The following is a 26362-nucleotide window of genomic DNA, read 5'->3' on the forward strand; positions in this document are numbered from 1 at the left end:
TCACAAGTAAAGCTAATAGAGCTATCGCTAGTGACGGAGGAAGAATGACTAAACATCCTGCACTCAGCACACTGAACAGGCTGAAGGTGTGCCATGATGAAAAGATTCACGTACCTTAAATGAAGATCTGTTGATATTAAAGCAGATCAGATGGCCTCCGCTTGTGGAGGAGAAAAAAAGAAAGGGTTTTTCTGTGTTTATAGGCTCTGAAAGAGATTCTCTCACAACATGAGCAAAATGTCCGCTGTTCAATTAATACTGTATCTTCAGGTACTGTTAACACATCATATCCATCTTCCATCAAATATGTGATTTTCCGATGTGAAAATCAGCACTCTCCAGTCACAAGACAAAGCAATTCTACAGATGCGAGAGCATTCTTTGTCAGAATCTTTCAAAAAATAAAGGAAAAATTCCCTGTGAGAGATCAGATCTTGATGAATCTGTCAGTGGTCAATCCTAAGAACTATGATAATGTGAAACCAGAGCAGATTTTGACCCTGGCAGAAAGATTTCCAAATGTAATGAAGGCAGATGCCAGAGAACAGCTCCATTTAGAAGTCCTGGATTATGTGTCCTCTAACCTGGAAGCACTGGTACCAAATTATAAGAATTTACCAGTTGATGAGTGCTGGGGGAAGCTGTCCAAAGTAACATCTGTGAGCTCAGGGCAGTTGAGATTCAGGGAGCTCTATCAGCTGATGAAGCTGCTATTGGTGCTGCCAAATTCTAACTGTGATGGGGAAAGGGCATTCAGCATGGTGCGTCACATCAAGACAGAATTTAGGGGTCAGATGTCTCACCAAACACTTGTTAATCTTGCAAGACATCAGATTCACAAGTTTATTGACACAGAGTGCTACAAGGTGGAGGTGTCTGGAAAATTGCTCAAATCTGCAAAGCAAGCAGCCTCTAAATACAATGAAAGCTTGCAAAAGGAACAGGCATAGAACAGAGGAAAGGAAAGAGCCCTTTAAGCCTAGGCCTACATGTACAATTAGATTCATTGTCATTCATGGAATTCATTCATTGTTCTGTTAGATTCATCTGTGTTTTGGTATCTAAGTAAAGGAATGTTCTGTGGTGAAATATCTATCTATCCTGGTCATCCTTCCTTATTTATGGAGGGCGGGGTGTCCAGATTCACCCTTTTCCACCAAATCAGTTCCAGGGCTGGTTCGGGGCCAGTGCTTAGTTTGGAACTGGGTTTTCTGTTTCCACTGACAAAGAACTGGCTCTGGGGCCAGAAAAACCGGTTCCAGGCTAGCACCAACTCTTTGCTGGGCCAGAGGAAAGAACCGCTTACGTCAGTGGCGGGGCGGAGTTGTTAAGACCAACAACAATAACAAGACCGCGAAAGGTGGCCATTTTTAAGCAATGAGATATCATGGATGCAGTAAAGCAGCAGTGGTCTGTGGAGGAGACAACCTGTCTCCGAGCAATATGGTCCACAGATGAAGTTCAGACGAAACTGGAGGGTGCTACCTGGACCAAGCCCATATTACACCAAATACAAAAAGAGATGGGGGGCGGCACGGTGGTGTAGTGGTTAGCGCTGTTGCCTCACAGCAAGAAGGTCCAGGTTCGAGCCCTGTGGTCGGCGAGGGCCTTTCTGTGCGGAGTTTGCATGTTCTCCCCGTGTCCGTGTGGGTTTCCTCCGGGTGCTCAAGTTTCCCCCACAGTCCAAAGACATGCAGGTTAGGTTAACTGGTGACTCTAAATTGACCGTAGGTGTGAATGTGAGTGTGAATGGTTGTCTGTGTCTATGTGTCAGCCCTGTGATGACCTGGCGACTTGTCCAGGGTGTACCCCACCTTTCGCCCGTAGTCACCTGGGATAGGCTCCAGCTTGCCTGCAACCCTGTAGAAGGATAAAGTGGCTAGAGATAATGAGATGAGATGAGACAAAAAGAGATGGCTGCGGCGGGGTACGAACATACTCTTGAGCAGATCAGCAACAAATTAAAGAAGCTGAAGAAAGACTTCAGGGACCAAAAAAAAGACCTCGGTCGAAGCTGCAACGGGAGGCCAAGGAAGAACCCCTTCGATATTCTGGACTCAGTCCTCAGCGATAGACCGGCAAATAACGCCACCGGAGCCTTAAATTCAGCGACGGCGATGCTGGAGGCGATGGTGCCGCAATCAGAGCCTGGTAAGTTTCTTTTCAAACATTTTCGCCTTGCATAAAGTTTTAGTTACTTCAGTTAATGTTTGTTTGTATAATGTTATAATGAAATCTGACGCATACTTTCATTCACTAGTTCATTTTTGTAACTGTGAACTTAGTTCAAAAATTTTCACTATGAACTGAACTAGCTCATTTTAAAATGTGTGAACTGAACTTTGAAATAGTTCCTGTAGAAAGTGAACTTTCCCAACACTGGCTGTTTTTATGTGGTTTATAGAGTTGTCCACCATCGGGGACGAGGACCTGATGTCTCCACGCCACTGCAGCTCTCCTGCATCATCCAGCAGCTCAGGACAATCGCCGCAGACCAGACCTGGTAAGTTGTTGTGCTGAGTATCCAGTTGTCTGTCTCACTGGATACTATGCAAACATGGATATATACCTAATAGTGTGACTTTATAATATAAATACATGCTGTAATAAGTGACCAGTCATTCATATAAAATCCCCTACCAATCGTAAACAATTAACTAATGCTCTTATTGCTGAGCTGACATGTTTCTTATATTGTATTGCTGGACCTGTGTTAATCTACTTATGAATAAAAACTTTTAAACTCATTATTCTGTTCTTGTACACAGCTAAGAGGAAGTGAGACAGCAACACTGAGCTCCTGGAATACCTTGAGCGGGCGGACGAGAGGTTCCTGCAGCACAGCAAGGAAATGAACGATGCCTTGCTGCACAAGCTGGAGGCAGACAACAGTGCGTTCCTCAGTATAATGGGGCACATGGTGTCTGTAATGGAGGCGCAAGCCAGGAAATAATCACACCACTTTTCTTGTTTTGCACCTTTGCACTGTTCACGTCACTTTATGTTGTGTTTCTATGCACTATGTAAATAAATGTTTTTTCTAAAGAGACATGTCTGCTTGTATATGTTTTCACTAGTGATGTAAAATTATTTTAACTGTGTAATAAGTACAAGTAAAGCTGGTTAGAGCTTGTGAAAACAAGTAATGAAAGAACTCAACAAGCTACCTTTTTCACTCACTTTATTTACAAATAAATGACTCATTTCTATGAACTTATCGAACTGAACAATTAAACAACATTGACATGAAGTAAATAGCAAAATAACCAAACAAATTACTCGTTCCCTCTGTTAAAGTAGGCCATTAAAGCGGCTCTAATGTCAGCCCCTTCTTGACTGCCATGTTCAGGTAATGCCTGAAGAGGAGGCTGGATGTTGGCATGTCTGTCTTGGTGCTCCTCAGTGAAATTGTTGCCATGTTCCTCAAAGATGTTATGGAGGACACAGCAGGTCAGCGCCATTTTCTTGCACAGTTCCAGCTTGCAGTCATTTCTTTTAGTAGGCACCTCCACTGTCCTTTCAGTCTCCCAAATGCCATTTCCACAACCGATCGTGCACTGCTGAGTCTGTAATCATAGGTGTGTTGTTCAGGGGTCAATCTGCCACTGTCAGAAAAGGGTTTCATCAGCCAGTTCTGCATGGGGTAGGCTGGATCACCTATCAGGTAATGTCCAACCTCACAGCCAGAGCCACACTTTGCTTTGACCTAGAAATTCCCCGTCACTTAGGACTTCCCACAAATGTGACTGTTTTAGGACTCTTGCGTCATGCACACTCCCTGGAAAGCCAACACACACATCCCAGAAAAAACCTCTGCCATCTACAACTGCTTGCAGAACAACTGAATGCCATCCCTTCTGGTTGTAGTAGTCTTGGGGATACTGTTCTGGTGCTATAATGGGAATGTGGCTTCCATCTATTGCACCAACACACTGTGGCACTCTCCAATGACTCTGAAAGAGAGCAGCCATTTCCACTAACCTCTCAGCATCAGGGCATGTAATGTGGGCAGGGAGCAGCACCTTGATGACTGTGTTACAGAAATTCTGAACGCAATTAAAGACGGTGCTCATGCCTACTACAAAAAGGATGGTCCCGTATTCACCGCCAGTGGCCAGCTTCCAGATGGCAATAGCCACCCGCTTCTGGTTTGGGACACACAAACGGTAATTTGTGTTCCTTCTCCCCAAGACATGCCTCACCCGACTGCAGATATACTCAAATGACTCTCGGGACACACGGAAATTCTGCACGAACTGGTGAGAGGTGAAATCAGGAACAATTGTGTCCCACCAGTAGCAAGATCCTGGGTGTGCCCAGACAACATGTGATCTCCGCCTTGCCATCAGTCGCAAGATTCCCTGTAAAGAGAAACATGTATAGGTAAATAAACATGTTGTGTGGAGAGTCATCAATACTCAAACAAATATTCATCATGGTACTTAACCCTTGTGCCTCTTTTTCTCCTTAGATTAGAGTGGGATGTGTATTGAGAAATAAATGTGCATGTGTGAGTGTTGGAAACACAAGTGTTACATTTACTTGTGGAGTTAATGTACAGCACATTTGCCGTACTTTATATTCTATTGACCTTATTATATTTCTATATGTATAAACACAGTCAAAATAATAAAGAAAATTAACAACTGACAAGCCAAAAATGTCCTTAGTGAGGCATAAGGGTTAAAGAAACGAGGTTAAACATAAATCATTCACTCATATTTCTATGCAGTTTGTTTACATTCACTTCAGTCAGTTAAGTTCATTACAGAGCTAAGCATCCTCATATCTACCGCTGTGGTAGATATGAGCGGCGACTTAAAAATCGCCAGTAATATGTTTGTGAATTTGTGACGATTCCAGCAGGGACATAACACCGGCTAACGTTAGCTCATAACAAAGGCTAACATAACCATCTCACATTCAGTGTAAGTAAGAGTCAAAACGTTATTAGGTTATTACCTGTCTCCTAGAACGTAATCACTGTCCAATCAAAACCTGTCGATCAACACAAACATATTGGATCTGCCGTTTTCTGATCCCAATGAAGCACTGTAAAGCCAGAAGCAGCAGCTGTACAAACGCGAAGTCATCCATTGTTGTTGTTGTTGTTGCTGCTTCTTCTTCTCCATGGTGTTGTTGCTTCAATGTTCGCGCCAAGGTTTATGCAAACGCAGTGACGTATATGACGTATACAGTGACGTAATGACGTGGCTCCCCTTAGCACCCCGAGCTATGGAAAAGCAAACTGGTTCTCAGCTGGCTCGCAAGTTGAATGAGTTGTGAACCAGCAGCAGCACTGGCCCCGAACCAGCCCTAGAACTGATTTGGTGGAAAAGGGGCATCAGTAAGGAGCTTAATATATGGCACATTGCAATTATCATAGTTTATGGGTTGGGGGCAGCTACTGTAAGTCCCCAAGTCAGGGTGTCAGCTATGAATCTGAGTGAATTGAGTGAATTCAGGTCTTGGTCATCTCCAAAAGGCCACCCCCAAATCCACCAGAATGCAGGAAATCACATCAACCAAATCCAAAATTTTCTGGGCGGGGGGTGTCCCTGAAATGAATTTTGGCAGGTTGGGATGTCTGTAAAGTGTTCTGTGAGTTTATGTATTACCTCCCTCTCACAAGTGATCTGTCTTAAACGTTTATGCTTAAACAGACACTCTTACTTTATTTCCACTTTTTCTTTCAGCTGAACTGTTTTGATATTTACTACTCTATTTATAAACCAACACAGAACAACAATAATAATACACACATTAATTGGGCTTCTGAGAAACTACATACAGAAATAAATATCTTTCACACTTGGCTAGCCTGGCATGGTGGTGTAGTGGTTAGCACTATCGCCTCACAGCAAGAAGGTTCTGGGTTTGAGCCCAATGGTTGATGGGGGCCTTTCTGTGTGGAGTTTGCATGTTCTCCCTGTGTCTGTGTGGGTTTCCTCCGGGTGCTCTGGTTTCCCCTACAGTCCAAAAACATCTAGGTTTTGAATAATTTATGAATGTTATTATGTTTGAATGTGTACCCCACCTCTCACCCATAGTCAGCTGGGATAGGCTCCAGCTTGCCCACGACCCTGCACAGGATAAGCAACTACAGATAATGGATGGATGGATTGACTTAGATGGCCACATAATTTTGAAACTAACATTCATAAATATCCCAGCAATGCTTTGAAAATTAAACACTAAACTCAAAGGAGCTTGAAGTTGGATGAAAGATGAGCAACCTAGAAATTGTAGCTTGTCAAGCTTTAAGCTTCTCTTGATTTAATGCAGTGGACTCTCTACTGTGTGCTCTTTTTTGTATGTGAGAGTTTGAGAAAAACAAAAAGTATTGAAGATTTTTCAGGAAAGAGGAAGGAAGAGCAGATACAGTGCCTGTACACACTAAAAGAGAAATTAAAGATCTGGGATACACTCATCCTCTCTTTCTTTCCTTGTAGTGTGATTGAAAGCAAGAAACTACAGGAAGTGTAGAGACTTGAACACACACAACACCTCATTCAGTCAGTCATTCGAGTTGCAGGATGGAGCTCAGTTCACTCCCGGTGATGCTCTGTGAGTAAATGTTCTCTTTGTGTCTTCATTAGAGTGAGTGGTGGGGTATAAAGTTCTCCATCTGCAGTCTGAATGTCCTGAGTGATGAGTTTGTGTCATTAGGACATGGGTTTATGTCCCAGTGCTGAGATTATCACACTTTTAATCATAATATTTGCTTTAAATAAAGCAATTTTCATTAAATAAAGGCATTAATGAGCAGAATAGTGACTTTTGTATTTCTTACAGCTGGTAGTTTAGATTTTCTGAATAAGATTGAATCTTTTGTGTCTACAGTGTGCTGTTTCCATGAACATACTGAATAATTTTCAGATTTACATCATGTTTTCTGTTTCTGTTCCCTTTTTAGTGCTGGTTTCACTGATACCAGTGGCCCATGTTCAAGGTGATTTATACTGTATACACTTCATCCTTTATATTGTGTAAATTTCTTCTTTCTAATGGGGCTATAAAGGTTGTGTAGAATTTGTTACTAGCTGATTAATAATCATTCACAAGAATTATGTTCATTTCAGATAAATAATGGCAATAAAATGAGAAAACAATGACCAACAAAAATTCTGACGTGAATACATAGTTTTACATGAGTTTCACTGTGGTTCTTTAATTCAACATAAAAATCCCTTTACTTTAGAGATGCATCAATACTGGTACTAAAAATGCTCCAGTATGAACAGACAAAGCCAGGTGATCCCATGTGACATGAGCTTAAGGCCCGGTCACACAGCGCTTTATGGCTTTATCACGGCCAAAACCCGTCCAAAAGTGCTCTCCCGTGAAGCAGACGATGTTGTTCGTGTTGATGTCGAAGTTAAGACGTGTTACAGTCGATATACAGACGTGACAGGACGCAGGGGAAAATCGGAACGGCGTCGGACGCGGCAAAAAGTTTTGGACTGCTCAAAACTTTAGACCGCGGACAACCACGGCCGGCACACGTGGTAAAGACGTGCAACACAGGTGAAAAACACGTGATAATCAGTGTCCCGGCCGTTATTAAAACTTGGGGAGACGTGGTAAGACGCGAAAGTTTGGCGGTCTATCACGGGCAGAGCACGGTCATCGGACGGGTGTTACGCGTTGGTATCACGAGATATAGCGTGTGTTTAGCGGCTTATCACTGAGAAATTGATTTTTCCGCGTACATAGCACTGTCTAAGCCCGTTAAACGACGTCTCAAACAAGTTCTAAATTCGATTGATCACTGTCTAATCACTTCTGCATCACTTCTGATTTGCGGCATGTAAATACCGTAATTTTCTGAGACCTCGGCACTTGCAGTCTAGATGTCAAGGGGTGAACATGAACCCTCAACGCTGTGATGTCCTCATCTTAATGCTCCAGCACCAACAGAACCAACTGATACAGGCTCAACATATCCTACCGCTTTTATATGCGCAGCAAGCCGCTCTTCCAACGACGCTGAGCCGCGGTTACCCGTGATTTGGCAGTGCTGCAGCAGTGAAACAGCCGCCGACGGCCATACCCCGTACAAAGCACGGCAAAGCCAAAATTGACCAAAAATTACCACTTACGACCACGTCCACCAGATTTTTGTATCTTTTTGTACGTGATATAGATGCGGAGTGCTGTGTGACTGGGCCTTTAGTGTATGTTATTGCACTAATGAACAGACGACACAAAACAACAATGATGTGGACATACTTCACAAACTATGATCCCAGCAAAACCAGTGACTGTATATATGGGTTGTCATAGTAACAGGGATTCAAAAGTAAAGCCAAAATTGTCTCTGAGGCCTTCTCGTGGCTGCCTGCAGTACAGTTGTAACCCCACCCATTTCTATGTTACTCAATGGGAAAAGTGTCAAACTTCCATTTTAAGTTACATCTCACCCCAATTATTTTCAGCAACAGTGCTGTCATTTTTATAAATGGACCCTGAGATCGACCTCAAAATCTTATCTCATGATCAATGAATTTTATTGGTGTTATTTGGTGATAAAACAGGGTGTGGTTGATGAGCTGATTGACAGTTTTGGACATGACAATCGAGCCTCATGAACACACATTCACTTTCCAACACACACCTGAATCTCTTTATAGTTCTGCAGCGAAGTCATGTCCTGTTCTGCTGTAAACTCTTCTAACAGACTCTCAGCAGGAAATTCTCTGCAGTTTTTCAGTATGTTGCTCATTCTGATGTCTAAGCGAGCTTATTGTACTGATATTATAACTAGCAAACATGAGTGAATGAAGCGATGGGATAAACCAAGGCAGATAACACGAGCAAAATTTCAAAGCAATTTTTTTTATTGACTGTATGATCTTAGCAAACACTCAAAGTAGCTTGGGAAGGTCAAAAGGTCTGATTTGTGTACCAGCCATCAGGATTTTCAAGATTAATAAATACTTTTGAATAAAAGGTCTGAATTTTAGATTTGAGACGCAGCTCATGACAATAATCACGACAGCAGAGGAAAGTTCCCTTAGAGACAGAGTGCATCAGTGTGTTTAGGGATTTTTATGCACAGTGACATTAAACATTTTACAGTTTGACTTGGAAACTTGACAGAGATTTTTTGGCTCTTGTATCTCGTGCATGTTGTTTTTAAATGTTCTGGATGTCCATAAGATACACAGTGAGTGTGCTGCTGCTTCTGAAGGTACAAAGTATAAATCAGAGCCCTCTGCTTCATATCAGGCCAAATCACACCACATCAGAGTTTTTTATTTTTATTTTTTCTATAACAGCACTTCTCACTTGCCTGGTAAGTCAGGACAGGGAATATTTCTGTGGTTTTTACTCAGATATGTTACACATGAACATGTTACTGATGTAATAAAATGTTTCAATGTTACAGTCGGTCTAAATTCTAAATCTGGATATTTTTTAAAGTATTGGGTGGTTAAAGCTTGCAGGTGCAGAAAATTCATAATGTCCATTTACCCCCCCCCCCCCCCCCCCCAAAAAAAAAAAAAATTGTCAACATTTGGTTCAATACTAACAAGGTAACAAATTTTATTGTGTGCATCAAGAGGTGCCAAAACTATTTACTCATACTCAGTCTGTAAAAATTGCATTGATGCATCCCTAGTTTATGTCTAATTAAGTAATTCATAGTGTTGTTTAAAATGACTATTTCCACCTCTGCACACTTGGGAATTACTTTAGTATATTTTAACAAATCATTATTATTATTATTGTAACAGAGTATGTTACATTATCTTTATTTTGTTTGTATTTTGTTTTATACAGCAGTCTCACATAACATTTTGTTAAGGGCCTTGAGGAAATTGGTTCCGGGCTCTGATGGCTGTTGTAGCCGTCCTGGCTACTGGAGAAACGTTGGGGTCCTTGATGTGGCAAAGATGGGGGTGAGCTGGGGTAGTGTCGTCCCCTTTGGTCTGGGGATTGATGGCGGTGAGAATACCCCTGCTCTGGCGAGAAGCCACGCCTTGGTGACCCAGCATAATGTTGATATCTCTGCGGTGATGCATGCGGAAAGAAGCGTGAAGCTGCTGTTCCCCGCTGATGAGGGGACCATTCTGGTGAGCGCTGGCGCTGCCTGAAGTCCTCATGCCTAGATGGTGAAGACTTGTGTCGTTTTAAGTCGGTCACCGCCAACCTCAAGGTCTGGACTTCCGCTGACAGTTGTTTGATGGCTGATAATACATCAGGGGTTTGGTCTGAGGATGCTGCTGCTTTGGTGGACGCCATTGCTGTGATGTTTGCAATTGGTTGTGAGCCGGTGTTAGAACTTGAAATAGTGGTGGCTGCATTCTGTGGTTGTGCAAGCCGAAGTGCTTCCTGTGCTCGCTCCCACTTACACGCCACTGCTAGGGCCTCCTCCAACGTGGTAGCCCCATGTTCGTGGCACTTCACTTGCAAAACTGGGTCTAGTCCAGCAACAAATCGTCAGAACTGCTCCATAGTTATAGCTGGCTTTCCATAATTTGGAAACGTTTCAAAAACTAGCCTAGTTATCTCTGCAGCAAAAACTTCAAGTGGGTCCTTCAGCATGCGCTGACGGGCATTCACAAAAGTCTGAAAATGTTGCAAAAACTGCTTGCTGCCAAAAACATCAGTCAGTTGGGAAACACACGCATCATAGTCCTTCTGTGTGGCGGGTGGCAGTGATAACCAGTATGCTAAGGCATCGCCACTTAGCCTAGTTGGCAAAATGGTAGTTAAATCCTGTTGCTGAGACGCAGGACACGCTCGTACAGCGAGCTTTAATCTGGCTTTACACAGAGAAAAACTTTCTTTGTCCTTACTGTGACCGTGGGCAGCACGGTGGTGTAGTGGTTAGCACAGTCGCCTCATAGCAAGAAGGTTCCGGGTTCAAACCCAGTGGCCAGTGAGGGCCTTTCTGTGTGGAGTTTGCATGTTCTCCCCGTGTCTGCGTGGGTTTCCTCCGGGTGCTCCGGTTTCCCCCACAGTCCAAAGACATGCAGTTAGGTTAACGTGGGGCGGCCTTGGGCTGAAGTGCCCTTGAGCAAGGTACCGAACCCCTGACTGCACCCCGGGCGCTGTGTGTGGCTGCCCACTGCTCTGGGTGTGTGTGCATGTGTTCACTGCTTCAGATGGGTTAAATGCAGAGGATGAATTTCACTGTTCATGAAGTGTGCATGTGACAAATAAAAAGGTTTTTTTATTGACATACGCTGGTCCCCAGCAGACTCACCCAGTCTAACATTAGCAGCGTCCTCGCTCCTATTTGCTTCAGTTGTAGATGCATTTTGTGGGGCAAACAGCAACTTCCTCATCGGAGCTCATGTTTCGTCGCCTGAGATCAGAAGACTAGCAGCTGATAAACGTTGTGACTTGCATAAGCACTCAGTGATTAGCAATGTTCATCCAAAATGCACTCACTGTCAAACTCAGCTAGCCCCAGTAACTTAGCCCACTGCTCGGTCGAAAAAAACCCACGAATCTTCCAATAACAACGAAAACACCGCTGACACCAGTCTGTAACCCTAAAAGTTGGCGCAAGTGCGTGGAAACTCCCGTCCTCCTTACCGGGGCGTGGAATAAACGGGCTACAGGCGGTTTACAGAAATTCAGTTTATTGCAGACCGAACACTTGCATACAACTTCTTCACTCCTCTCACGTCTTTTTCTCCTCTCTCCCCGTGTTCCTCTTTTCTCCTCCCCATGGTCACTTTCCCCCCGGAACCAATTTCCTCAAGGCCCTTAACAAAATGTTATGTGAGACTGCTGTACAAAACAAAATACAAACAAAATAAAGATAATGTAATATACTCTGTTTTTATTATTATTATTGCAGGGAGAGTTAAAGCTGTGGTGTCCATTCAGCCTGATGCACATGTGTTCATTGGAGAGGATGTTACTCTCAGATGCGACACACAGGGAGGAGGAGACACTCAGTGGTCATACAGCTGGTATAAGAACAATAATAGACTCTACACAGACGGAGGATATCCAGCCTCAACAAAGGAGTTAAATATCTGGTATGCTGGTGTCTCTGTCGGTGGTTCCTACACCTGCAGAGGACAGGATTCAGAGATCAGTGATGCTGTTACACTGACTGTATCAGGTCAGTCTGTGGGGGTTTTGTTTTAATTTAATATGTTTCCATTATTTTTTAGGGTTCAGATTTTGAGCTGTCAGTAACTGAGTCCCTCTTTGTTTAGTTTGTCTCGTCGGCACCAATTTCCGTATATTTATTTATTTTTCTTTCCCAAATTCTAACAGAAAGCGAGAGCGCCCGAAAGGGGAAACCGAGCCGAGCCGCCATTTTGAATCCTCATTCACGGCTGTAATGCAAATGGCTTCCTCCTCGGTATACAAGTGCACTTCCATGGCAGGAAAAACACTACATTCTGCCGCCTATGTAGTGCCCTATTTATACAAATAGGAGTCATTCGGGATTCAGCCATGTTTTTGCTCGACCAAAGTTATCCAGTATTATGACCTTTATATTGCATAAATAAAGCCATTTGGTGAAACTTTGAAGAAGAGATTGTCCTGGTTTAAAGTTTTTACCGAGCGTAATATTATGTATGAGGATAACATGGTCCAAAATGGGCCTCATTAACTAATGAGATCAAACTGTGAGCAAGTTAGAGGTTTTTAGCTTTCTGCTGAAATGTTTTATTTTATTTCTTCTTCCTCAGGGTAGTGAAACTCGCTCTCGCTGTGAACACTGTCGTTATCGCTATCCATGCTGTAAAATTAATGCTATTCTCCTGAGAAATGCTGGCAAACATTTAGGATACAGACCCGCTCGCCAGCCAATCAGAGCGCAGGATTTGCACCGCGAAAAAATTATAAATGTTTATGTTAGAAATCTTTATTAACGCATTTAATGAGCACAGTGAATCTATTGCTTCTGTTGTGAAGTGAAAAGCAGCTCTGACACCTTCATCATTTCATACCAACAGAAAAACCCAAAGCGACTGTGAGAGTGAATCCTCAGAGCTCCGTCTACACTGGAGACACCATCACTCTGAGCTGTGAGCTGCAGCAGGGGGCTGGATGGAGGTTTCTCTGGGTCAAAAATAATCCGTATGTGAACATTGGAGCTACAGACACCATCACACTCAATGTGACAGTTGATACTGCAGGAGAAACCGGGTATCGGTGTAGAGCGCGCAGGCGGAACGCATGGGCAAACACAGACTACTACACAGACTACAGTGATTTTATCAGGATTACAGTAAGAGGTACAGCATAACATTTTCACTTTTTTCAACAGGCTTGAAGTTAGGAGGGGTGTGAATAAAAATATTGCATAATTATAGCAATTCCATGTTATTCTATAATGTTTTAAATAATCTTGAAATAAGTTTTAAAAGGTAGGTGTTATTTGTGGTCAGTGAGGTCGAACAAGGCTCAGTAAAGTCAGTAAAACAGTTGAGTGTGTGTTTATCAGGGAGAGATTCACTCTCATATGTGAGATACAGACTGGTGGATACAGGTGATACAACTCGTATTTCACAAAATATTATTATTATTATTATTATTATTATAATCCATTCAGTGATGATGAGAAGGATGAACACATTCCTAATCTCTTATAAAGGTGTTTATACCTGTATGGAAACAGAGAAGTGCAGAAATACTCACTATAACATTATTCCATGTAACTGTTGAATTCTGGATTCTGATTGGTCAAAAGGTGTTGATTAATTTTCTATAACAGCAGCTCTGACAGTGCACTCATTCTAATATGGTACTGTTTCTATAGTAACAGCTCTTTCAGAGGGACTTGTACGGTGGATGAGTCACATAATCTAAGCCTGATGATAGAGAGATTAAAAACATGTAATTTAACAAAACAACAAAAAAGTGTATAATTGTTATGGTGAAGTTTTCTGTCGGAAGATGTTTGTTTATTTAACTTAAGGAAGGAGTCTCCAGTGTCAGCTCACTGTAACAGTCAGAGGTAAAACTGTAGCTTTAAGTTTTCTGACAAAGACAGAGGACGTGTAGAAGAGAACCACTTCCAACAGTGAGTCAGTGAGCGCTGTCAGAGCTGAAATCTTCAGAGAGAGAGAGAGAGAGAGAGAGAGAGAGACATGTGTGTTTATGTCTTCAGCTTCTCTTTTAGTGGATACAAGTCAGATGCATGAGTGACACACGGTCATTGTATGAGTGACGTGCCTCAGATGTACTACATAAGTATTCCACACTTGCTATTTGTGCGGCCTGCAAGACAGAAGTACATCTCACTTTCTACCCCTATGTGTGGTGTGCACGCAGCGCATGCGACACGAGGGGCAAGACTCTGGGTATATACAGTTAGGTCCATGTATCTTTGGACACTGACACAAATTTTGTTTTTTTTTTACCTGTTTACTGAAACATATTCAGGTTATAGTTATATAATGGATAAAGTCCAGACTTTCAGCTTTCATTTGAGGGTATCCACATTAAAATTGGATGAAGGGTTTAGGAGTTTCAGCTCCTTAACATGTGCCACCCTGTTTTAAAGGGAGCAAAAGTAATTGGACAATTGACTCAAAGGCTATTTCATGGGCAGGTGTGGGCAATTCCTTCATTATGTCATTCTCAATTAGGCAGATAAAAGGCCTGGATTTGATTTGAGGTGTGGTGCTTGCATTTGGAAGATTTTGCTGTGAAGAAAACATGCGGTCAAAAGAGCTCTCCATGCAGGTGAAACAAGCCATCCTTAAGCTGCGAAAACAGAAAAAACCCATCCGAGAAATTGCTACAATATTAGGAGTGGCAAAATCTACAGTTTGGTACATCCTGAGAAAGAAAGCAAGCACTGGTGAACTCATCAATGCAAAAAGACCTGGACAGCCACAGAAGACAACAGTGGTGGATGAACGCAGAATAATTTCCATTGTGAAGAGAAACCCCTTCACAACAGCCAACCAAGTGAACAACACTCTTCAGGAGGTAGGCGTATCAATATCCAAATCTACCATAAAGAGAAGACTGTGTGAAAGTAAATACAGAGGGTTCACTGCACGGTGCAAGCCACTCATAAGCCTCAAGAATAAAAAGGCTAGATTGGACTTTGCTTAAAAAACATCTAAAAAAGCCAGCACAGTTCTGGAAGAACATTCTTTGGACAGATGAAACCAAAATCAACCTCTACCAGAATGATGGAAAGAAAAAAAGTATGGCGAAGGTGTGGTACAGCTCATGATCCAAAGCATACCACATCATCTGTAAAACACGGCGGAGGCAGTGTGATGGCTTGGGCATGCATGGCTGCCAGTGGCACTGGGTTACTAGTGTTTATTGAAGATGTGACCAGGACAGAAGCAGCCGGATGAATTCTGAGGTATTCAGAGACATACTGTGTGCTCAAATCCAGCCAAACTGATTGGTCGGCGTTTCATAATACAGATGGACGATGACCCAAAACAAAGCCAAAGCAACCGAGGAGTTTATTAAAGCAAAGAAGTGGAATATTCTTGCATGGCCAAGTCAGTCACCTGATCTCAACCCAATTGAGCATGCATTTCACTTGTTAAAGACTAAACTTCAGACAGAAAGGCCCACAAACAAACAGCAACTGAAAACCGCTGCAGTAAAGGCCTGGCAGAGCATTAAAAAGGAGGAAACACAGCGTCTGGTGATGTCCATGAGTTCAAGACTTCAGGCATTCATTGCCAACAAAGGGTTTTCAACCAAGTATTAGAAATGAACATTTTATTTACAATTATTTAATTTGTCCAGTTACTTTTGAGCCCCTGAAATGAAGGGATTGTGCTTAAAAAATGCTTTAGTTCCTCACATTTTTATGCAATCATTTTGTTCAACCCACTGAATTAAAGCTGAAAGTCTGAACTTCAACTGCATCTGAATTGTTTTCAAAATTCATTGTGGTAATGTACAGAACCAAAATTAGAAAATTGTCTCTGTCCAAATATTTATGGACCTAACTGTATAGTGGGGAGGAACCAAGGAACCAATCATGTAGTAAGTACAGGGTTTCCCATACATAGACCATTGTGTGGCGCAGCGCCACACAATGGATTCCTAGCGCCACACAATCAGACTCGCGATTTTGAAAAAAAAAAAATCCGTTGCGTATCGTTCCGTTCATTCATAGTGCTCGCTCTTCTCGTTCATGCGCGTGCACACAGAGAGAGAGAGACGGAGAGGCGTGTCCACAGGCCTGCCGGTGCGCATATAGACCCTTTTCAGTCACGTGACCTTCGTAAACGCGACCACCATTTTGGACATGTAGCGGACTTCGGCTCGAATTGGTTTGAATGCGAGGAAGGCGACAAACGGAGAACATACAAGAAAAAGGAGCGAGATGCAGAAAACACCTTCGCTATACAGCGACGTAGGGCATTTACAGGGCGAGCAGAGGGAGAAATAACAGTAACGACACATTAGCAACGCCGTACAGAAATAACGGTTTATGGCACAGACCCTTTCGGTTCTCGCTCATCTAGCTGCTACAATGACTGCTTAGACTGCAACAATAATACCTAACACACATTTAAGTATCCGTCGTAAAGACGTGAAACTCATCGAGTGACGAGAGTGTTCATTGATAAGCTAACACAATCTAAAAGTAGACATACCATCACACTGCCCTGGCGCTGTGTACAGTTTACCTTCTATGGTTTGTGCACTCACTATTTGCCATTATTTTCTCCAACCGTTGTTACAGATTACAGGGAACGGCCTGGATTTAAGAGACAAATACATGTTCCTCTTATTTTGAACACTTATTTGTAGGCAGTGCTTAATTTGTAAAGTGGGAGGTCCCGGAGCGCAGAGGATGAGCGGCTCCGGTGCGGAAAAAAAGAGGGTGGCACGGCGCTTCTGGGCATGTTTTGTAATAACACTGCAAATTAAGTTCATCTGCAGATATTTTGTGGATGTCGTTTCATGAGAGAAATCACCAACAAGACAGATATCAAAATCAGACATTAACACTAAATAAACTTGCATTTTTTTATTTAATTATTTGTTTTTTATTATTATTATTATTATTATTATTATTATTATTATCATTATTATTATTGCAGGGAGAGTTAAAGCTGTGGTAAAGCCCTGACTGTAGGACACTGCCTCTGATCTGTCCTACAGTCTACCAACAGCAAAGGAACACAATGCTAGCTAATGTCATTAGCTAATAGCTACTACAGAAGAACAAAGAGGTTACAATGGGTTATTTTAGCCTATTTGGTTACACACTCGCTGCCACAGAATGTTAACAGCAATGTAATGCCTTTTCTGGCTAATTTTATTCGTCTTACCTCCAACAAAGTGGTCACTACACAAGCGTTGGTGTGCCGCTATCCATCTTCTCCGTCGGTCAGCATCTACCGGGATCCGATAAAATGATAACCCTTGCCTTGTTTGTTGATGGTTACTACATCCAGGTGCACAACAATATAGTGGCATGATGGAAGTCTTGCTGAAAATAAACACTTTCTTTGCTGCCGTTCCTCAATGTTGGCTGTGGTAAACTACTGGTAGTACATGTCCAAAATGGCGGCCGCGTTTGTTGTGACGTCACGTGAAAAGGGTCTATACCCGGATTGCAGGTAGGCCTGTTAGGCTAATTAAAAATAATGCAAGGTAGCCTACGTCGTGCTCGTGATGAGCTTCATCATAGCCTTCTTGGCTTACAGGAAACGGACATCCCTGAGTCAGGCTATAAACCAATTTTGATGCATACAGTAGCAGCTTGACGCGAGGAACCGGCCTTATTGCATTATCCCGTTTAAGCAATCACTTCCCTTACGATAGGGCACTGGAGTTGTTTTTTTTTTTTTTCAGGAAGCCACGCAGAATTAAATAGGGCATGCAGGCTTTGCACCAATTAGGGTAATGCTTTTTCATTATTGTTAGTTGCCTTGGTGTTACCTTAAGTGGTTTCTTGCATCTAATTATGATATTTTATTTTATTATTATTTTGTTGTTACATTATACTATTTATTTCATTTTAGTTTTGGTTGAGGTAAGTGTTGAGCTCAGTATTTAAAATAAAAACCTCCAGCTTGTTTTTTCCAATTTATTCCTTGAATGTCAACTAAAGAATGATTGAAAGATTGCCACCAAAAAGGCAAAAAACTAAGGTAAAAACCAGAGATGCACCGATTGACCAGCTGCTGATCGGAATCGGCCGATTTTCCCGTGATCGGCCATGACCGGCGACCGGCCGGTCAAAATTAAAATATGCCGATTTTCTGCCGATCAAAACTCGTGTATCACATAGAGATGAAAGTGGAAATACTCGTAATTCGCAACTAAAAAGACTGCAGCTCCACTGGCAGCTTGAACATGCTTTCTAGTGCGACTGTGTTGCGCTTGCGCAGAACAGTGTCAGTCCTGCGCACCTAACGAGCTCCGGCGCGTGCGCCGTTAACAACAACAAAATTCACTATATTTGGATATCCACATATACAGAATTTTTTTTTGTGCCAGATATTGGATGTGAAAAGAAGAAAACGTTTGTGGTTGTGTGAATTTCCCATTACAGGAATGTTAGCCTATTACCAAACATCTAGTTAGATTTGTACAAAGAGAGAGAGAGAGAGAAAAAATGCCTTTTTGTTTGTTTTACGACCTTGGTTGCACTTGATTCCATTGGAAATTACTCTACAAATACACATTTGACAAAGATGATAGAATGGCTACGGTATAAGTATGACTGGAAATTATTTTTGTATTTTGATACTGAATGAAGAAATGGGTTGTTCTATAAGGCATAAGTTTTCAGATCTAAATAGGCTTATGAAAGTGTGTTCCATAGGCAAATAATATATGAGGGGGAAGTTGTTTTTGTGCCAAATATTGGATGGGAAAAGAAAAAAATGTTTGTGTGAATTTCCTATTTCAGGAATTAATGTGTTAATACCAAACACGAAGAAAGATTTTACAAAGAACAATGTCTTTTTGTTTGTTTTCAACCTTTGAGGTGTTAAATTTATTACTGAAAATCTGGCAGAATGTTCTATTAAAGAAAAGATAAAAAGAAAAAATAGTCTTTGTGTGTGCTGTGAAGTGGTTTGAAAAAATGAAATCGGAATCGGCCAAAATTGGTATCGGCAGGTCACACTCCATCGGAAATCGGAATCGGCCCAAAAAATTGCAATCGGTGCATCTCAAGTAAAAACTAAACTTTAACTTCAATTTTGGTGAGTAATTTTCATAAATTTAAAAGACAGGTTTTCCACCAACATCAAGCCCAGCAAACTAATGGCCTGCCCTGTAATGTAAAGTTGGGTCGAGGCATGAAACCAGGCAGGGTTCTGGTAAAAATTGTTTTAGCTGTCTAGAGAACTTAAAAGAATTTAGATTGAACTGAATAATCTCAAATGCTTCTTGTAGCTTTAAAATAGTCCCAGCAGGTGACTCTGAAGAAAAATACTGTGTGTTTGAACACCGCCCGCTGTAAACACTTTGCATACACCCCAATGACTGACTCCACCGACCGCCACGACACCACCGCGCACGATTCCCTCATCGGCACAGTGGATCACCACAAATTGCTACCTGGTCTGTGGGAAACACTGCAGTAGCATTGTAGAAGGGAAGAAGACCACCTCATTTGCTGTTTTTGAGTATATATTAATTTACCATGCAAACGTCAAATAATAAAACATAAGGGAATAATGCATATTACATTGTAAAAAATCCCAACTAAATAGCCCAACAGTTTGGGCACTGAAACACACTTGGACTCCGAGCTGCTGTCCTGCTCCTACTCCTGCTGAGTGGTGGGACGGGGTGTCGGGATGTTCTTGTCCTCATCACTGATCATGGCACAATGGCCTGACAGCGATGATGGGATTGCAGTGTCCTCACTTCTGGGCATCATTAGCTGAAACATACACGAAAATCAGCATATATAATATTAATTACATAAGCATATAGATACTGAAATGAATGTTTAAAGCATGTGTATTTACCTGTGAAAATCCCTCTGGCGGGGTGCTGTGCCTTCTGCCGGCTTGAAGGCAAACTTCTCCCTGTCCGTGCAGGGCTCACCGGTGCTGCTACCATCATCATCAAACTCTTCCTCCCCCTCTGCTGTTTCAGGCTGGGTTACTTCACTTTTGCTCACTTCTTCTTGGGTACCATTTTTATGCCTCCGCCACCGTAAGGTGCAGAAGGCATTATGTTTTCGGGTTGTCCGTCTGTCCGTGCGTGCGTCCATCCCGAAACCTTGTGAACGCGATATCTCAAGGGCTAATCAAAGGAATTTCACCAAACTTTCACCATTTGTGCGCTTTGGGACAAACATGAACTGATTAGATTGAGATCAAAAGGTCAAGGTCACTGTGAGGTCAAATGTCTGTCTGAAAACCTTGAGAACACAATATCTCCAAGGCAGATGAAAGGAATTTCACCAAACTTTCACGATTTGTGCATTTGGGGACAAGGATAAACTGATTAGATTTTGAGATCAAAAGGTCTAAGGTCGGCGGCATGGTGGTGTAGTGGTTAGCGCTGTCGCCTCACAGCAAGAAGGTCCTGGGTTCGAGCCCCGGGGCTGGCGAGGGCCTTTCTGTGTGGAGTTTGCATGTTCTCCCCGTGTCCGCGTGGGTTTCCTCCGGGTGCTCCGGTTTCCCCCACAGTCCAAAGACATGCAGGTTAGGTTAACTGGTGACTCTAAATTGACCGTAGGTGTGAATGTGAGTGTGAATGGTTGTCTGTGTCTATGTGTCAGCCCTGTGATGACCTGGCGACTTGTCCAGGGTGTACCCCGCCTTTCGCCCGTAGTCAGCTGGGATAGGCTCCAGCTTGCCTGCGACCCTGTAGAAGGATAAAGCGGCTAGAGATAATGAGATGAGATGAGATGAGGTCTAAGGTCAAGGTCACTGTGAAGTCAAATGTCTGTCCGAAAATCTTGTGAACACTATCTCCAAGGCTAATACAAGTAATTTCACCAGGTCAAGATTACTGAGAGGTCAAATGTCCATCCCCAAGTCACAACTTAATAAGGCGTGTAGTCTACCAGGCGGAGACATCCCCATCGACGCCGTTGGCGTCGAGTTCTATCTAGTCTAAACTTTAAACTGAAAATTAAATTTTTCCCACAAAATATCCAATGTTCCTCAGTTGAAAGACAGATGCAGAATGCTGCAGGAGTGGTTTTATACCCACTCCTGGCTTGCGTCACATGCAAGTTATGAGTGATTGTAACATGCTAATCACATGCATCACACGCGCTTCACAAATGCGGCCCGAACTCGGAGCGCAGGAAACTGGTAAAATGCAAGTCTCATACACTCCACCCTCACTGAACACGCACTGATCACACGCGTCAGATATACGCTTTCCATGGGGTAACGGCACAATTTTTCCCACGCCTCGAGGAAGTCAGGTGTGCAACCTGTACTTGACAAGTACTTTGCCCGTACTCCTCCCCCAAACTTTCCCCCGGGTTCACCGTGACCCTGCGGCACGGCTGCGAGCTACCAAACCCTGTGGCCCGTGCGTGTCCAAAACACTTACAGCAGGTTGTGAGTGAGGCTTAACTGTACATTTTGATATCATGAGAAAAAATAAGTTCTGAAGAAAATACCTTTTGTTATTTCAAAATCAAGAAAGTCATTATATCAAGATAACAGAATTGAGAAAAGAATAAATAAATAACTCATGGTCTTTCTGGACTTCCGGAGTGGTATCTACTGACTGGGATAAGATTAATTTGGCCAATTTAATTTGTTTGATTAAATACAGTTATTATTGCACCTTCTTCTTTTGGCTGCTCCCGATTAGGAGTCACCACAGCGGATCTTTCGTCTCCATTGCTCCCTGTCTTCCGCATCCTTCTCTACCACACCTGCCACTTTCATGTCCTCTCTCACCACATCCATATACAGTGCTCAGCATAAATGAGTACACCCCCTTTGAAAAGTAACATTTTAAATCATCTCAATGAACACAAACAATTTCCAAAATGTTGACAAGACAAAGTTGAATATAACATCTGTTTAACTTATGACGGGAAAAAGTAAGGTTAATAATATAACTTCGATCACACATTTTTCAGTTTTACTCAAATTAGAGTGGTGCAAAAATGAGTACACCCCACAACAAAAACTACTACATCTAGTACTTTGTATGGCCTCCATGATTTTTAATGACAGCACCAAGTCTTCTAGGCATGGAATGAACAAGTTGGCGACATTTTGCATCAATCTTTTTCCATTCTTCAACAATGACCTCTTTTAGTGACTGGATGCTGGATGGAGAGTGATGCTCAACTTGTCTCTTCATAATTCCCCATAGGTGTTCGATTGGGTTCAGATCAGGAGACATACTTGGCCACTGAATCACTTTCACCCTGTTCTTCTTCAGAAATCCAACAGTGGCCTTAGATGTGTGTTTAGGATCATTGTCATGTTGGAAAAGTGCACAACGACCAAGAGCACGGAGTGATGGTAGCATCTTCTCTTTCAGTATAGAGCAATACGTCTGTGAGTTCATGATGCCATCAATGAAATGCAGCTCCCCAACACCAGCAGCACTCATGCAGCCCCACATAAGGACACTGCCACCACCATGTTTCACCGTAGGCACCATGCATTTTTCTTTGTATTCCTCACCTTTGCGACGCCATACAGTTTTGAAGCCATCTGTTCCAAAAACATTTATCTTGGTCTCATCACTCCAGAGTATAGAGTCCCAGTAGTCTTCATCTTTGTCAGCATGGGCCCTGGAAAACTCTAGGTGGGCTTTTTTGTGCCTGGGCATTAGGAGAGGCTTCTTTCGTGGACGGCATCCATGCATGCCATTCCTCTGCAGTGTACACCGTATTGTGTCACGGGAAATACATAGTCACCCCAGTTTGGCTTTCTACTTCTTTAGATAACTGCAGTGAGCTTGCATGTCGATTTTCTTCAGCCCTTCTCATCAGAAGACGTTCCTGTCGAGGTTTTAATTTCCGTGGACGACCTGGACGTCTCTGTGAAATGGTTGCAGTTCCATCTTTCTTAAATTTTGGTACCACTTTTGCTACAGTATTCTGACTGATGAGTAAAGCTTTCCTGATCTTCTTGTAGCCTTCACCTTTGTGGTGGAAATAAATTATTTTCTTTGGGGAATTCTGAAGAGACAAGTTGAGCATCACTCTCCATCCAGCATCCAGTCACTAAAAGAGGTCATTGCTGAAGAATGGAAAAAGATTGATGTTGCAAAATGTTGCCAACTTGTTCACTCCATGCCTAGAAGACTTGGTGCTGTCATTAAAAATCATGGAGGCCATACAAAGTACTAGATGAAGTAGTTTTTGTTGTGGGGTGTACTCATTTTTGCACCACCCTAATTTGATTAAAACTGAAAAATGTGTAATCTAAGTTATATCATTAACCAGGGGCGTGTTTAGCCTATTTTTGGGGTTGCTCAAGCACCCCCAAAAACGAGCTCAGCACCCCCTAGCTCAGCACCCTCAAAAACACTGCTTTTGGATGTAATTTTCAGAAATAAGTGCCCTTGCGCACTGCGCAATGAATGTGTGCCCGGGTGTGTGTGTGTTCTTGAATTCACCTGTTACATGATAGTTCTATGACCAGTAAAATACCTCTCCTCCTTGCGTCCCCTCTGACTGGGTTGCCTGTCCGCGCGAGTGCTTGCTACGACATGGTGGTTTTTTTAACTGGATTCCACGCCGATGAGGAACTCGAAGTAGCACCTGAGTATTACTGGCATAGCGAGATGTGAAGGTACGGACTGGAGTTACAATTGTTAAACACAACACAATAATATGCATAATGCAATATTGATGTTCCCTGGTCTATGAACAGAATGATAAAAATGACATTTATCATCCATATTGAGATACTTTTGTGCAGAGCTGTACAAGTGCTACGGTGCTAGACCACCGTGTGTTAGTCAGTTTTATTTAATGTAACATAGCGTTTACGTTTGCTTATCATTCACAAATCCAAACCCTGGTCATTGTCTGGGGGGACAGTGAGTGTGGTTTGGATATAGCCTACATTTTCAAAATGCAGTAGTAGGTCTTGTTTCGTTAAAAATATAACGTAAATATTTGTGTCAGTGGTTGTAAATGTGTAGATATCATAGTTTATTGGGTCAGCTTCTGTTAAAACATTGCATAAGTCTAGTCTTGTCTAGTCTAGTCTTCTTGTCTCGTTAAGTCTAGTCTAAATGCGGAATAAACTTGGAAACACTGTCGTTCAAGCCAGGTGCCTCTGTCAGCTCTGGGGGCTAAGCACCCCCAAAGATCAGATGCTAGAATCGCCCCTGTCATTAACCTTACATTTTCATGTTATAAGTTAAACAGATGTTATATTAAACTTTGTCTTGTCAACATTTTGGAAATTGTGTTCATTGAGATGTTGTTTAAAATGTTGCTTTTCAAAGGGGGTGTACTCATTTACGCTGAGCACGGCATCTCCTCTTTGGCCTTCCTTGTTTTCGTGTGCCTGGCAGCTCCATCAACATTCTCCTTCCAACATGCTCTGCATCTCTTCTCAGGATGTGCCCATACCATCTCAGTCTCATCTCTCTTAGCTTAATTCCCAAGCTCTCCACATGTGCCGTCCCCCTGATGTGTTCGTTCCTTATCCTGTCCAACCTTGTCACTCCCATCACAAACCTCAACATCCTCAACTCCGCCACCTCCAACTTTGCCTCCTGTCTCTTCGTTAAGGGTCTGGTCTCCAATCCATACATCACAGCTGTCTCACTACTGTCTTATACATCTTACCTTTCACTTTTGCTGGGACTTTCCCATCACAAATGATTCCCGAAATCCTTCTCCAACTTCTCCACCCTGCCTGCACTCCCTTTCTCACCTCACTATCGCAGCCCCCGTTTTCCTGCACAGTTGATCCCAGGTACTTGAATTCACCAACTTTCTTTACATCTACTCCTTTCATCTTCACTACACTCTCATCCCCATTCTCACTGATGCACATGTATTCTGTTTTGCTACTGCTCAACTTCATTCCTCTTCGTTCCAGTGCATACCTCCATCTCTCCAAACCCAGCTCAACCTCCTTTCTACTTTCACCACATATCACTATCATCCGCAAACATCATGTTCCATGGTGACTCTTGCCTCACTTCGTCCATCAAGCAAACAAGAAAGGACTCAAAGCAGATCCTTGATGAAGTCCCATCTTCACCTTGAACCATTCAGTCGTTCCAACTGCACACCTCACTGCTGTTTCACTGTTCTCATACATGTCTTGCACCACTCTAATATACTTCTCATTCACTCCACACTTTCTCATACAATTCCATAACTCATCTCTCGGCACTCTATCGTATGCTTTCTCCAGGTCTACAAAACACAACGTAGCTTTCTCTTCTCCATTAACATTCTTAAAGCAAAAATTGCATCCGATGTGCTCTTCCTTGGCATAAACCTGTACTGCTGTTTTCACAGATTGCTACCTCTCTTCTCAGTCTCACCTCCAATACCCTTTCCCATAACTTCATGGTGTGGTTAATCAATTTTATCCCTCTGTAATTACCGCAGCTCTGCACATCTCCCTTATTCTTGTATATTGGGACGAGCACACTCTCCATTCATTCAGCATTTTCTCATTCTCTAAGATCTTATGAAACAATCTCCATTTATTCAGGCTTGGGATCAGCACCAAGAGTACGCTTATGCACCCCCAGTGGCTGGATTACAGTTATTATTGCACCTACTGGTTAAAAATAGGAACTGCAACAAGCACTGAGGCACAGATTTCTCTCTCTCTCTCTCTCTCTCTCTCTCACCCCCCAATGATTGGGTTGCCAGATTGAGCTATGTTAAGGAAAAGGATAGTGATTTTGTATTTCTATATTGGAATTTTCATGGCACTGTTATTCATATCAAAAGCAGTGTACAATTAAAGTGTTGCTTGAAAGTACAGAAAATCATCATCATTGAACTGAATGACTTCAACATTTATCAGGGTCAGGAGGAAAGTTGAACACCAGACCTCAGCTCATATCTGTGCTCTCGCTGGTTATTTTCATTATCCAGTGTAGTAAGATTATTCTTCCTTATCTCTCTTTCTTTTCTGGCCTGTTTCTGTTCAGTTTTGCACTGCAAAGTCTGATAAATTTCCATTATTTAAACCAAGCTCAGTTTCAGCCTGGCAGCAGTGACCTGGTCCATGAGCTGGTACATTTATGAACACTGGCTATAGTGTAAGCACCATCAACACTTTAGTTTCACTAATTTCCACAGCAGGCTCCGAGTGGCATCACACTGCCAAGTCCATTAGTTTGGTTTTGTATGAAAATCCCAGGAATGCATTGGATTTTATTGGTTCAAATAATGGAAATTTTTGAAATGTCATCTTTTTTCTGTAAATGTTTTCTAAGAATACAAATAAAACACATTTGTAACACATAGCAAAGACAAGTAGAGTGTGTATTCTTTATT

At 42.4% G+C, this 26362-nt stretch overlaps 1 protein-coding gene across 1 annotated transcript in view; it reads left to right on the forward strand.

The window, feature by feature from the left end:
- Nucleotides 1-26362, forward strand: part of LOC132886008 (B-cell receptor CD22-like) — a 229975-nt gene that overhangs the window by 34230 nt on the left and 169383 nt on the right. The window contains exons 2-3 of the mRNA XM_060920549.1: nucleotides 11819-12088; nucleotides 12936-13217. Coding sequence (XP_060776532.1) covers nucleotides 11819-12088; nucleotides 12936-13217 — 552 coding nt within the window. The remainder of the gene's footprint in view (nucleotides 1-11818; nucleotides 12089-12935; nucleotides 13218-26362) is intronic.

This window comes from Neoarius graeffei, chromosome 1, assembly GCF_027579695.1.
Source record: "Neoarius graeffei isolate fNeoGra1 chromosome 1, fNeoGra1.pri, whole genome shotgun sequence".
NCBI lineage: Eukaryota > Metazoa > Chordata > Actinopteri > Siluriformes > Ariidae > Neoarius > Neoarius graeffei.